The 14,659-nt window shown below is 51.9% G+C and overlaps 1 protein-coding gene across 3 annotated transcripts in view; it reads left to right on the top strand.

Moving 5' to 3' along the window:
* Nucleotides 1-14,659, top strand: part of RASSF5 (Ras association domain family member 5) — a 72,517-nt gene that overhangs the window by 36,532 nt on the left and 21,326 nt on the right. The window contains exon 1 of one of the 3 annotated variants that reach the window (XM_081225887.1): nucleotides 6,644-7,194. The exons of the other annotated variants lie outside the window; for them this stretch is intronic. Coding sequence (XP_081082013.1) covers nucleotides 7,075-7,194 — 120 coding nt within the window. The 5' untranslated portion in view covers nucleotides 6,644-7,074. Of the gene's footprint in view, nucleotides 1-6,643; nucleotides 7,195-14,659 lie in introns of those variants that run through there. 3 annotated transcript variants of the gene reach the window in all.

The raw sequence follows: 14,659 nt of genomic DNA on the forward strand, positions 1-14,659 counted from the left end.
TTTGTTGAGGCATACCATGTGTTCTGTCTGCTTGTTTTATCAGTTATTGAGAGAGGGGTGTTGAAATCCCAAATATAATTGTGGATTTCTCCTTAAAGTTCTATCTTGTATTTTGAAGCTCCATTATTCAGTGCATAAACATTTAACATAATTACATTCTCTTGATTAATTGACACTTTATCATTATGAAATAACCTTCTTTATCCCCGGTAATATTCTTTGTTCTGAAATCTACTTTGTCTGATGTTAATAGAGCCACTCCAGCTTTCTTTTGATTACCATTAGCATGATATTTCTTTATCCATTTTTTTACTTTTAGGCTATTTGTGTCTTTTTATTTAAAGGTCATTTCTTACAGACAGCACATAGTTGAATCTTGTTTTTCTTAATCCAATTGGATCATCTCTGCCCTTTAATTGGGTTATTTAGCTCATTTGCATTTAATGTGATTATTGATACAATTAGATTTTAAGTCTCTCATCGTGCTGTTTGTTTTCTGTTTGTCAAATCTGTTCTTTGCTTCCTTTTTCTTTTCTTCCTTCTTTTGGATTAATGAAATACATTTTATGATTCCATTTTATCTCATTTTCTGCCAGCCCATCCTCAGGTGCCAAAGGAAGGAGCCGGTCCCCAGCTGCTCTACTTCACTCTGGCTATGTCTGGGACAGTTGCTCCCCCATCCACAGATTTCCCTCCACGCTCTAGAAGCCAGGAGTGCTGGCCAAAGCTGCCAGTGATTCGACTCCACTAAACAGCTGCCTCTAACGGGAGCTGCCTTAAGGCCTCTCTCACCAGCCCAGGCCAACCCCGGGGAGCCCAGTTCTGATCAGACAGAGGGGAACGGCTTCCCACCAGAAGGCCCTTGATATCCTGGCTCCAAGGAGGGACAGAGCTCTAGTACTTATTTCTCTAGAAATCCTTAAGCACTGGAGACATTTCTCCATGCTCCTCACAGCCCCACCCACTCCTTCCATCCTAGCACCAGTAGGTGTCTGAGATGACCTCTGGCTGGCCAGGTTGTCCTGAGGCTCTAAGGAGGCAACAAGGCTCTCTTTCTATGTGTAGTAGTGCAAGAGTTATTCACATGTCTCACGCCTGTGACTACAGTGCCCTGGCTACTGGAGGACTGAAGAGGGCCACGTGAGGGATGGGGTTGTTGAACAGAAACATCTTTTATGATTCTCTAGTTTCCCTAAAGGAGGGCAATTAGATGGCAGACTCCCGGTGCCTGAGTCAGACCCAACATGAGCTCTTCAGGGCCTCTGCTTCTTGGTATGGGCTGATTTAACTGCCTTTGGTGTTTGTAAGTGTCAGAGCCTTATCGAAGCTGTCAGCCTTGCAGCCAAGCGAGAGAAGTGTGGAGTGGGCTAGAAGCCCCGAGCAAGTGATTCTCCTGTGAGTCAGCCTAAGTAGTGTGCAGCCATGTACCTCTTACAACAGGAAGTCACCTGGGGGGAAATTGAGCTCTGTGCTGTCAAATGCTGCTCTCAGGATGGAGGGTGGCATTCTTAAGATTCACCCCAGAGAGGCCATCTGAAAAAGGCTGCTTCTGAGAGGCACCGGGAAGGTGGGGGAGGTGTGGTCGTGGTTGGTGAACGTGTGTCAGGAAGTGGGAGGACACAGGAGGATTTTGACAGGCAGAGGAAACAGCCAGAGCAAGACCACAAGAGGGCAGGGCGGCTGCTGGGAAGGTGAATCAAACGTGCGTGTCTGGGCTTCCCTGGTGGCACAGTGGTTGAGAGTCCGCCTGCCGATGCAGGGGACACGGGTTCGTGCCCCGGTCCGGGAAGATCCCACATGCCGCGGAGCGGCTGGGCCCGTGAGCCATGGTCGCTGAGCCTGTGCGTCCGGAGCCTGTGCTCCGCAACGGGAGAGGCCACAACAGTGAGAGGCCCGCGTACCACCAAAAAAAAAAAAAAATGCGCGTCTGTAAGGAGGGATGCTTGATTGTGGCTGGAGATGGATATGACCCATTGGCTGGGCACATGCTGTGAAGGACCTTGAAGGACCTGCTCTGGAGTTCAGGATATTGTTGTAGGCACTGGGGCATCACTGGAGGAGGGACAACTGTGATGACAAATTGTCAGACACAGAGGCCCTGGGTTTGAAATCTGATTTTACCATTTACTAGCTCTTTGACTTTGGGCAAAATTAGCCACCCTGAGCCTCAGCTTACTCATCTGTAAAATACGTTCTTGCGGGGTCATAAGGATTAAGTGAGAGAATGAAGTGTGTAAGAGCTCGGTAACTCCAATATAATGTCTAATTTCACGTCGTTCCACTACACCGGCCGTTATGAGAAGGCAGGAACTATGTCTTCTTCAGAACACCCAGTCTAGTGCCTGCCATGTAGAAGGTGCTTAGTAATTATTTGTTGAATAAATGAATAAGCTTGATACTAGGTCGTGAAACTCAGTACTTATTCAATAATTATTAGTTGACATCTGAATGGAAAGGTTTTATGATAGAACAACACTGATCAGATCTTGGTCTAGAAGGGTAACTTTGGCAACAAGGCAGTGAGGAGTTTGGAGGAGGCAAAGATGGGAACAAGGGAAACTACGGGAAGGCTTTGCAATAATCTATATTGATGGCACTCATCAAGATAGGAAATTCTGGGCTTCCCTGGTGGCACAGTGGTTAAGAATCTGCCTGCCCACGTAGGGGACACAGGTTCGAGGCCTGGTCCGGGAGGATCCCACATGCTGCAGAGCAGCTAAGCCCGTGCGCCACAACTACTGAGCCTGCGCTCTAGAACCCGCGAGCCACAACTACTGAAACCTGTGCACCTAGAGCCCGTGCTCCGCAACAGGGGAGGCCACCGCAATGAGAAGCCCACACACTGCAACTAGAGAAAGCCTGCGCGCAGCAACGAAGACCCAACGCAGCCAAAAAAAAAAAAAAAAGATAGGAAATTCTAAAGGAGGGGGCGCAGGTGGAGGGCGAGGCAGGGAATAATCAGCTCAGTTTGGACCTGTTGAGAGTGAGGCTCTAGTGGGGAGAGTTGGGTACCCAGTGAGCTGCTGCAGGTGTTCATCTGGAGCTACCTGGAAGAGAGAGAATTATGAGACGTGTGTATAAAGTACTGTGGATACCATTGGCCTAGGTGAGACTAAGCTCCCAGGGCGAGCACGGGCACATGGAGGTGGGTGGAGAAAACAGTCAATGGCTGAACTCTGGAAATGCCCAATGAGCCAAAGGGAAGACAGGGTCATAGGAAAACTGAGAAAGTAGCTCCTGACTTGTTTGTGTCGGACTGCGATTTCAGGCAGTATGGCTAGTCTGAGAGCAACCAGGATAGGTGCTACATACTCTGCAGAGCGTTCAACAGCTTGGGGTCTGGAGTCAGACCAGCCGGGCTGATTCAGCTCCACCATGAGCTAACATGTCTGACTATGTGCAAGTTACTTAACCTGCCAGAACCTCCTCTTCCACTCTGTAAAACAGAGATAATAACTGTAGCTTCCTCATTGGTATGCTGTAGGGATTAAATGAAATGAAGCACATAAAGTTACTAGGACAACGCCTGCACAAGGCGGCTAATAATGATTTCAAAACAGGTTTTGGGGAAGGGTTGGCCCCTCACCCCATTTTCAGCCTCTGAATATGTTGGCCGGTCATGAGGCCCCAAATCTGATATCTGGACTCCTCAATTGCTCAGATGAGGAGACCTGAGGTCCAAAGTTGCTCAAGATCCCATAGCAAGCTAGAGTTGGAGCTGGGCCTAGAATACCAGCTCCCGGCTTCCATTTTTGTACCACAGCTTTTCTGGAACACAGACCCACAGGGTGGATTTAACAAGGGGATCTGGCTACGTGTCAGGATGGCATTTGAGAGAGGAAGACAGCTTAAAATAATGTCTTTCATCATCTGACGCTCTGAGCAGGGAAGTCACCCATCTACCATTTCAGTGGGGCTTTCTGAAACCCACCCCCCAACCATGATGCCATGGCTTTGCGGCTCCGGATGCTGCATCTTCAGGTCCAGACTCCTCTTCCTGGGACCAGGGACAGAATAGCCAGTTCCTGTCCTTGTGTGTTCACTTCCAGAGCCTTGAAAGGCTGTTGCCCAGGCTCTTCCTGCCACCTTCCCTCCTTCCCTGGTCAGGTTACCACTACTGTTGATTATTCATGGGGAAGAGGTACAGACAGAGTCACTGGACACTGAAACGAATCCAGTCTTCCTCCTTTTGGGACTGTGGAGCCTCTATCTGGATTTTTCCTCCTGGAGGCTGGCCAACTTATTGTATCGTATGTGATCTTTGCCAGGTTCAGAAGCATCCCAGGGTCCTCGCCAGCACAGTCTCCCTTTTGCTGGCGTCTTACACGTGGCTTCCTTCCAAGCCTAGACTCACTGACAGGGGGAGTGGGGTTAGAGACAGAGAAACTAACTAGGCTTTGAGAGTATGTAATGAGCTGTGATGGAACATGCTGCTTCCCTCAGTTTCCTCATCTGTAAAATGGGGGTAAAATCTGCTCTCAAGGTTGTAGAGCAACCTAAGTGATGAGGTAAAAGGGCTTTGAAAAGCTCTATTGAGATGTCAATTTTCATAATATTTGGACTGGCAGGGAGCAGCACCCTAAAAGAATGCAGTGTCACTTAGACCTTTCCTAAGTAGGTCTGGCATCTAGTGTGCTGCTCACAAGGAGAGACTCACGCTGACTCCTGGGGTGCTTTGGCTTGCGGTTCAAAAAGCTTGTTATTAGCTGAATTTTAAGATTGTACATTTAAAATGTGTAGCACGGTAGCTGCTCTGCAGAGGTCACTGTGTGGCTCCAAGGACACAGTGTGGCCAGAGAATCTGGGGCCTGCTTTTTCTTTAAATATTGGATTCCCACTGAGCAAGGAGGTTCCTTTTATAAAGAAACGTGCATTCCTTCCCTGGCTGAACAAAGCAGGTAGGCTGTTACTGATGGCCCAAGGGTCACGCAGATCCCCCCTCCCTGCAGCATTCATCATTCTGGCGTTGGCCTTGGGGGTGCTGCTGAGGCCAAAACCTTTGCCTGGACCACAGTTTCTGGGGTACCCCCCCAAAAAAAAGCAGCCTTTAAAATATTCATTTGAAGAAAAGATTGCTCTAGACAAAGCCGAAACCTACTTTCAACCCCACTAATGTGAGTTCTTCCCTGGAAACACCCCGTAGCTCACCTCAGCCCCCACCCCCAGCCGTTTACCTCCACTTATCTCCCTGCCAAGGTATCTCCCAGCTACCAGTATTGACCGTTCTCCGGAGCTGAGGGTGGTCAGCCAGCTGGGGCGCCGGCTCTCAGCTAGCTCGTGTTCATGCCTGCCAGGCACTCACTGGCTTCTGGAAAAAAAGGCTGTGTGGGAGGATGGAGCCAAATTGGGCTGCAGTTTGAAACCATCCTGAGCGCTGACAGATTTGACTAAGATGGGGGAGGAGGAGGGTTCCTCACAAAAGTAGCCAGAGCTTAAAACGGAGCTGGCAGCTTGCAGTCTGGGGGCTGAGTCTAGCCCTCCACCCAGCTTGTGCCCCAGGACTGGATTGTTTCAGAACTACAGGAGACACAGACTTGGAGAGAGTCCTGATAACCCTTCTCAGCCACTCTCTGGGGTGCTCCCAGGGTCCCTCTGGGGTCCCCAGGCCATCAGACTCCACAAGCATGGTGCCCCTGGCATTGCCAGGCTCTGAAGGCTTGTTTTTTTTCCTGAGACTCCAAGCCCCACTCAGTTGAAAGATGTCAGCACGCACACCAAATCAGTGCCATCCCTGCTGAGAGACTGTACATCACAGTGGCTAGAAGCACAGGCCCTAGAATCGCACACACCTGGTTCTGAGTCCCAGAACACGCATAGGAACACGCGTCCTACGCGTGTCTATCTCAAGGCTATTGGGAAAGTTAAGTGGCAGACTGCATGTAAATCACCAGGCACAGGCAGTAACTACTGTGGATGAAGGATCCGAAGGATTCAGCCTGTCAAGGGAGGTGTTCCTTCATCCAGTCTGATGGAGAAATGTAATTGAGCTGTCCTTGATGGGAATCACAAGATCTGGCAAAGACCCCTCTTGGCCAGACCACCAGGAAGATGCACCAATAACCTGGGTGGTGTCTGCAGGCTCCTTTATTAACCTGAGGCTTCCTGAAGGCCAAGTTCCCTGTGTGGGTGGAAGGGCCTGCTTGCTCAACAGTTTGCCATAACTTTGCATATGATTTGCATACGCTTTGGGGGGGCCCTGCCGTTTCTTCTGGCATTTCCGCGTTAAAATATTGCTGCTTCTCCAGACAGGCCCGTTATTGATTTTCTTCTAATGCAGTCACTTCTCTAACCACTCTGATTGACCTGGCTCCTTCACCCAGTGAATGGGGAATGAGAGGATGAAGTGCGGCATGGATGGGGGGAAGGGAGGAGGGACACTGTCGACCTTAGAGCACGTGCTACTCCTGAACCTGAGCCATCCTGGGCGATGAGAATGAGCTGCTTCCAGAAGGATGAAGAAAGGAGAGAGGGAATTTTCTCCCTCGGGTCCATCCTAGTCTGTTCCTGCCCTGCATCCCTAATCTGACTCGTGATGCCCTAGGTCCATTTGCCAACGTGGTCCAGGGGCAGGGTGGGGAGGCGCAGGCCTGGGGCGGGAGGAGGGGGAGGGGCGCCGCGACAGCCAGCGGCTTTGAGGAACCTTGCGAGAGGAAGTGGCTTCCGAACTCCTCTGCGTGCAGTGCGAGGGGCAGGAAAGGCGCGGGAGGCGGGGGAGGTGTCGAGATGGCGCTTGGCGCACGGGGCGGAGGGGGGAGCCGGCGCGGAGGGGCTGAAACCGCAGATGCCTAGTGAGTTGGAGAGCGAGGTGAGCGCGGCGGGGTCCAGGTCCGACCCGCGTGCTGGCAGCCGCTGGGGAACAGGTTACCCCGCCGCCCGAGACACTCGGGCCCCGGTATAAAAAACCGAGGCAGCCGGCTCCGGGTCTGCCCGGCCCGATAACGGACTCGCTCCCCGGCGGGGCTAGAAGCTCACTCCGCGGCCGCCTGGGGAGGGATCCCCACCTCCCTCCGCCGCATCCCGAGAGCCTGGCCCCATCAGATGCGCCCGCTGCCTCCGGCCGGGGCTCCGGGCTAGATGACAGTGGACAGCAGCATGAGCAGTGGGTACTGCAGCCTGGAGGAGGAGCTGGAGGATTGCTTCTTCACTGCCAAGACCACCTTTTTCAGGAATGTGCAGAGCAAACATCCTTGGAAGGTAAACTTAATAATACAAGAGACTTTCATTGTGGGGAAATAACCTCTGTGGTCTAGAAGGGAAATCTTGCACCTGGCAAACAGGCAGTCATGTCTTACGGGCGGGGGTGGGCAGTTGCCCTGCGCACCCTCTTGAACTTGTTGGCCGAGGAGACCACGTGTTGGATCTGGAGCCCTTTGGGGACCACCGGCAAATGCTCCTTTCGGCGTTTCTTGTCCCTGGACCTTGTCAAAATGGCTCTCTAGGATTTGGGGACAGCGCTTGGCTGGTGGTTTGGGGACATGCTCACCTGTGCCTGGGGGGGGTGACCTTCCCCCAAATCCGAGCTTTGAAGCTCTCGATGGCAAGTGGATGGCACCCAGTCCCTCATTAAGATAATCATTCATAGGTCGAGACTTCCCTATTGCAAATGGCCAGAAACCATCTTAAAACACAGTCCCGCAACTTTGCAGAAGTCTAGGGTGTTTTTAGAAGCAAACTAAAACTTCTCTCCTAGGTCATTGTCCTACTACCATTTTGACTTCCTGGGTTAGTTGGGGATAACCTAAAGGAGTTTGCTTGTGTTCCCTAATGCGGTGGTATGTGCTAGACACCCAGCTTGCCCGAGTCCCCTGGCCTCGCCCTCCCAGTGCGGCCATATATCTGCCACATACTTGGTGGGAGTGGTGGCAGAGCTCCGTTTATTTGTTTGTTTTGTTATTTAGATGAGAGGCTCCAAGCCAGGTCCTTGCCTAAAAGGGCCTGTTTGTAGACTGAAGTCAGCTGTTAAATTTCACAGGTGTGTGCAGGCTCATCATTAACTTAGCAGTCCTACACCGAGTAGAACTGACCAAAAACTTCCCCAGGCCTGACTCTGGGGCCTCCGTGGTTAATAATTCATCTTGCCCGTAGGGCCCGCATTGAGCTGGGGTCTGACCTTCAAATAAATGCCCTGGACTTTCCAATGGCGAGAGGACGCCCAGGAATCAGAAGAGAGGTTTTGATTTTAGTGTTTGAAGGATCAACTAAAACAGGCCCCTGGAACCAGCACCTGTGTTCTGGGGCACGCCTTCGAGAAGCTGCACTTGTTCTCAAGGACTGGGGGCTGGGGTAAGGAGGGCTCATGCAGAAAGCACGGCTGCAGAGTGAGGTGTCCAGCTCTCTCTTGGGGTTCCTGCCTCATTGTGAGGACCCCCTCCCACCCCACCCCCACCCATACACATACACATAAGGGCACTCCAGCTATCTGGGGTCTTTATTTAGACCAGTGGTTCTCCACCTTAGCTGCACACTGGAATTACCTGCTGAGCTTTAGAAAATGTGGATACTTGGGTCCCACAGCAGGGGAGTCTGATTTCCTTGGTCTGGAGTGAAGCCTGGGCATGGAGATTTTGAAAAGCTCCCCAGCTACTTCTGAGATGCAACTGAGGTTGAGAACCATTGCTCTAGAGAGTTCTGCTGCTGCCTGGGAAGGAAATGGTTCCTGTTTTTAGAACAAAGTTTAGCTGCTGCCCTCACTGCCCGCCAGGCTGTAAGCCCTCGGTCCCAGAAGCTGGTTTTTTTGCATAATTGGGTAGAGGAAGGGGCACTGCAAAGCTGAGGTTTCTTTCAGTTGGCAAATGAAAAAGGTATCTGTTCCTGGTATTTCTTGGGAGAAACAGAGATATTTGACAATAAAATGTGCTGGGGTGGGGTGGGAGTGGGAGAGGTGACTTGTTCCTTGGCCCAGAGAGCCTCCTCTCTTCACTGTCCCCCCAGATCCCCCTGCAAGCATCACTCCTGAAGATACACCTTCGGTTTGGCACACACATCAACTCTACTTTGTCTGGTTCTTGAATTCATTGCATGTCTTGAGGCCTCTGCATAGCCCCCTACCTCATTTTGCCCAAGTCTATAAGCCCTCAGAGGGCGAGAATCCCTTCTAAGAAACGGGTTTTGTTGAACCCCACACAGGGTGATAAGATAAATGCTTCAAAGGAGGACAGAGAGGTGGCCATGGCCCCTCTTATCCCCGGCCTCTGCCTGGCTGCAGTGTGAGAAGAGTCTTGGCCGAGGTTTAGAACTGCTGTCGGGGACGGTTTTTCTCAGCACCAGACTTGCCATGCGCACAGCCCTCTCCAGGGGGTGCAGGGCTGCCTCTTGTTGGGGAGCACGCACTGGGGCGACCCCCCGGCTGTGACGGGGTGCATGTGGCTGACTCAGGAGCTGGGGAGCTTCATCCACATATTTCAGTCTCTGGTCCTTCTGCGTGTTTTCCCGCCTTTAAGAAACATTTTAGCCCTCTCTTCTCCCTTGGAGCCACTTTTGGAAAGGGTTTCAGAGAGATCTGCCATCTCCAGACCCCATTCTGACCCCTGACATTGCTTTTTTCCTACCCAAAGAGAGATCGCATATGAGCTCCTAGGAGAATTTCTCCTTCCTGTCTCCAAGGAAAGGCGTTTATGTGCTTCCCGGTCGCTGAGAGACTGAGGGCCGTATTCGGGAAAGGCCAAGCCGGCTTCTCTAATTAGCCTCGTCAGAACAACCTGTATCTGCCGCGTGCGCGCCCCCGGCTGGAGCAGGGCTGCGGGGAGCCTCCTGCTGTTCTAGGAGCCTTCCCTGGCCCGGCCTCCGAGGAGTCCTGGCGGCCCCTCACCAGCCCCTGGGGCAGGATGTGGGAGGGTGGGGAAGGGCCCTCATTCACAGAGAGGAGGCCCTGAAGGTGGAGAAGCAGCAGCAGAGGAAGTGGGCCGAGGCCCTGGGCCCCGGCTTGTTCTCTCCTTTCAGAAAACAGCTGCTTCCTGGGGCCTCGGGCCTTCTCTGAGAGGGGCACAGAGACCCAGTTTTCAGTCTTCGTTTCAGGGGGCTGAGGTGGGGCCCTCCGGGGACTTCCCCCTTGGCTGCTGGGCACGATTAGATTGCTTACCTGGGGTCACGTGTCCAAATGGGGCTCTTGGTGGCTTGGCGGAAGCCCAACCTGTGTGCTCAGAGATGCAGACCAAGCTGCCCTCAGGAAGGTGCACACACGGTCACTCAGTCCAAGACATTGGACTTGGGTTGTGTGTGTGGGGTCATTCGAGGTCACACGGAAAGCTCATGATGGACCCAGGGTTAGAACCTACATCTCTCATCTCCCAGCCCAGAGGTTTTTCTGCTTTAGTCCCACAAAGGGCAGGTTTTGGTGATTTGTGGGTCTGGTGACTGGGACCTCTGGGCATCCCTGCCAGCTGCTCCTTTCTTCCTGTCTGGGATCTGACTCTGGAAGCGAGGCCAACTTCCACTCCCATCGGTTCCCCAAATGCCTGCAGAGGGTGACAGTTTAGTCCCTCTGAGCAGGGACACGGGCACTCTGAGCTCTCTCTGCGTGTTCCACAGGCTCCGGGACCCCAGGAGCCATCCAGAGCATCGGGGTGAATGCTCTGGGGACACAGAAAGCCTGCTGCTTGCAGCATGTCAGAGCTGGAAGGAACCGGATCTGGCACCTCACTTTACAGATGGAGAGGCTGAGGCCAGAGAGGCGCGAGGACTTCACCAGGCCAAGTATCGGGCTGGGTGGAGCCAGGACTAACACCCATCTTAGAAACCTTGTGAAGAGCTCTTCTTGGTCTTCTTCACTCAGTGTGTGACAGGGGTGAACTGCAGTCCTTGTCCTCTCAGAGCCTTCTACAAAATGGAAAGACCCAAACAACCTCGGGCTAGGAAAGAGCTGCAGGGTCCTTATATCCCTCCACTCCATAGGCCCTCACCGTCCCTCCATTCCTAAGGCACAGCGGCCCAAGGAACACTAGCAGGGGTCCCTCTCCTCAGTCCCAGAATCTTACAACTTTACAAGTTCTTCTTCATGTCTATCCTAGAATACTGCTTGCTGTAGCTTCATCATGCATGTTTTCCTTGTGGATATGGAGGTGCAAGTTTGGCTCCATCTGTGGTTAAATATTATACTTAAGCACAGCTGGAATACTTTCCCATGCCACCCCCCACCCCACCCCCCATACCCAGGCCCTCCCTGGTCTACACTGACACCACTGATTCTTGAAAAATTCAAGGAAGACGCAAAGAGGAAGGCGGTGGTGGGGGGGGGTCTCAGAGGTCACGGTCCGAAGCCACTCCTGGTTCCGTCCCTGCACTTGCCCCATCTCCTCTTGGGCCTCTGTGGCTCCAGGGACGTCATCCAAGCCTGAGAGCCCTGGGACCAGTCAGGGAAATCCCCATCTCTCTGCCAGCAGCAGGAACACCCGGGTCTCAGGCTCAGCACCTGCCCCTGACCTTCTTGGCATGAGAGAAAAGAATACTAAAAATAAGTAGGTTCCAAATTTGAGCAATAAAAATTAAACCTTCAGAAACGTCGGACCATATAACTGCTTTTCTATGTGCTTTCTCAGAAGCCTGCCCAGCTCAAGACTCACCTCAAAAGATTCTCCACGCTAGCGCAGCCACACAATAGCCTCCCTTTGGGGCTGGAACCTGTATTCCCCTCCTGTGGAATTTACCTCTCGTTGCTTCTCTGGCCTTTCCCAGTGTGCCTTTTCTCCGTGAAGATGATAAGCCCTGTAAGATCAGAACTCGCATCCCCTTCAGGTGCAAGGCAGCACTAAGTACTGGTTACAAAAGCAGGCGCTGACTAAATGCTGGTTGAGTTTAGTTGCTGCATCACCTCTCTTGCATCCTGTATAATCAGGGTGGACCAACTGTTGTAACAAACAGCCCCCGTTATTTTCAGTCATTGGATATAATAGAAGTTTATTTCCCTCTTTAAGTAAAGTTACATTGGCAGGTGGGGCTCAGGATAACACAGGGGAGGTTTTGTGGGCCAGGCCCGGAAATGGTGTGTGTGTTTTACACCCATGTGCTATTGGCCAGAACTCAGTCACATGGCCACACCTAACCACAGGGAGGTTGGGAAATGAAGTACAGCTGTGAGCCCAGGCGGATGAGGGAGCCGGATGTGGTAAACGCTTAGCTGTCTCTGCCACACATCCTCCTCCTACCTCTCTGCCCAACCACCGCTGGAAGCTGTGCTCTGCTTTCTTGGTGAAGGGCCGTAACCTCTGTCTCTCTGACTTTGTACCTCTCCATCTGTCACCAAGGATGTGCTCTTCCTGGGATGGGGGGGGGGGTGTCCTGTCTCCCCCGACTACACTGGGAACTTTTTGAGGACAGATGCTTTTCCTTGCTCAGCACTGCCCCGGTTCCTCTGTAGCATCCGAAGCCTTCAGTGGTGCTTACAAGGTTTGCCCTGGCTACTGACATCAGAATCTCTCTTTGGATCACTCTTTGAAAATGGAGTGTCAAGGGTCCACTCTAGACATCTTGGCTCCCGAATCTTTGGAGGTAGGACCCTCAAATCTGCTTTTTTAATACTTCCCCCTGGTGATTCTCATATATACTCAAGTCTGGGAACCACCTGTTTAGGAAATGTTTGGTAATTGATGACTTCAATTGGAATTCAAGACGAGCATTTATCACAGATTCCAGAGAGCCTCCTAGGCTGGAAGCCCAGAATGTAAAGGGTTTTGTCCCTGGTCACACAGCTAAGTAGAGACAGACCAAGGATGCAGACAGAGCCCCTGGGTCCCTGCTCAGAGCGGTCCCCATTACTCTCACCACAACGTGCTAGCAGGGATGTTGAGGGGACAGCCCTTGGTGATCATGACCGGTGCATGATGTAACGGAAGCAGCACAGAACTGTACGCAAAGTCCTGGCCTCTCATCTCAGCTCCAGCTCTTAACTGAGGGGCTGTGGGCAAGACACTTCAACCCTCCAGACCCAGGCGCTGCATCTGGTCCTTTTAGCGAGTGCGATACGAGCCTGTCCTTCTTCTTTATCTGAGAGGCCCTCACCACTTTGCATGGGAGCGGAGCCTTCTTACCAGTTTCTCATGGGATTGGCAGGGATAGACCCTGACTACCAAGTTCTCTAAATTTTAAGGACTTCCCTCGGGTGGGGTCAGGAAGAGGGCCTGAATGGCTACATGAGCCCCCTCTCCAGGAGCATCTGGGGCTTACCCAAGACATCCTCACCTTTGTGTTCCAGATTCCTCCCCTCCCACCCACCCCTCTCTCTTCACAAGTTTAGACTGTTTATCCTGACTCAGCTGGCTTTTCCCTCTAAAGCAATTCCAGTTATAGCTCAGGGCACATGCAACAGCCATTCACCCACGCGGTTTAGGGAGAAAGGAAGATTTTACACTGGTGTCAACCTTGAATCCTAGCTCTTAGTTTACACCACCAGGTTGGACTCTGGATCCAGCTTCCACCTCACGAGCTTGAAAGGGAGGCATCATTGGGCCCAGCCTGGGTTCCCAGCAGCCTGGGTTCCCGTCCCTCTGCTGCTCTTGACTTGCCAGGTAACACACACCTGCATGCTTTCCAGCTTGGGGATCCTCCTGTGTGGAGGACCCTCCTGTGTGGAGGACCTCGGTTTCCTCTTCTGGATGACTCAGCCTACCCATAAAGTAGCGTCCCAGTCCTGGCATGGCATATTCTCTGGGGATAAGAGGCCCAGATCAATTTGCCAAAAATCAGGAGCATTTAAGTTCAGGGCCGGGAGGAAGAAGAGAGCTGTAGTGGCAGAAAACTTCAGGTTTCCCTCCCTCAGCCTGTGGCTTCTGTCCTTGGTGCTGTCCTGGTCCCTGTCTCTTCTTTTCTCCCACCCCACCCCAGCTTTACTTATCACTCCCCAGCCTACATCCCCCATCTCAGCTCTCTTCTTGGCTCTAGAATACATTTTTTTTTTTTTTTTTTTGGTCTGCTTCGGGTCGTTGAAGCATGTGGGGTCTTTTGCTGCGGCACACGGGATCTTCGTTGCGGCACTCAAGCTTCTCTCTAGTTGTGGCATGTGGGTTTTTTTGGGGTTTTTTTTCTCTCTCTAGTTGTGGCGTACGGGTTCCAAAGCACGTGGGCTCTGTAGTTTGCAACCCTCAGGCCCTCTCGTTGAGACGCACGAGCTCAGTAGTTGTGGCGTGCGGGCTTAGTTGCCCCTTGGCATGTGGGATCTTAGTTCCCCGACGAAAGATCGAACCCACATCCCCTGCATTGGAAGGTGGATTCTTTACCACTGGACCACCAGGGAAGTCCCTAGTATAGATTTTCTATAGCCTATTGGAGGTCTCCCATGCCCCTCAGATGCCTAAAATTTCCTTCTTTCTTTCTTTCTTTCTTTTTCTTTTTCTTTTTCTTTCTTTTTTTTTTTTTACATCTTTATTGGAGTATAATTTCTTAACAGTGGTGTGTTAGTTTCTGCTTTATAACAAATTTAATCAGTTATACATATACATATGTTCCCATATCCCCTCCCTTTTGCGTCTCCCTCCCACCCTCCCTATCCCACCCCTCCAGGCGGTCACAAAGCACCGAGCTGATCTCCCTGTGCTATGCGGCTGCTTCCCACTAGCTATCTACCTTACGTTTGGTACTGTATATATGTCCATGCCTCTCTTTCGCTTTGTCACAGCTTACCCTTCCCCCTCCCCATATCCTCAAGTCCATTCTCTAGTAGGTCTGTGTC

This window comes from Mesoplodon bidens (genome assembly GCF_964165515.1).
Source record: "Mesoplodon bidens genome assembly, chromosome: 2".
NCBI classification, from domain to species: domain Eukaryota; kingdom Metazoa; phylum Chordata; class Mammalia; order Artiodactyla; family Ziphiidae; genus Mesoplodon; species Mesoplodon bidens.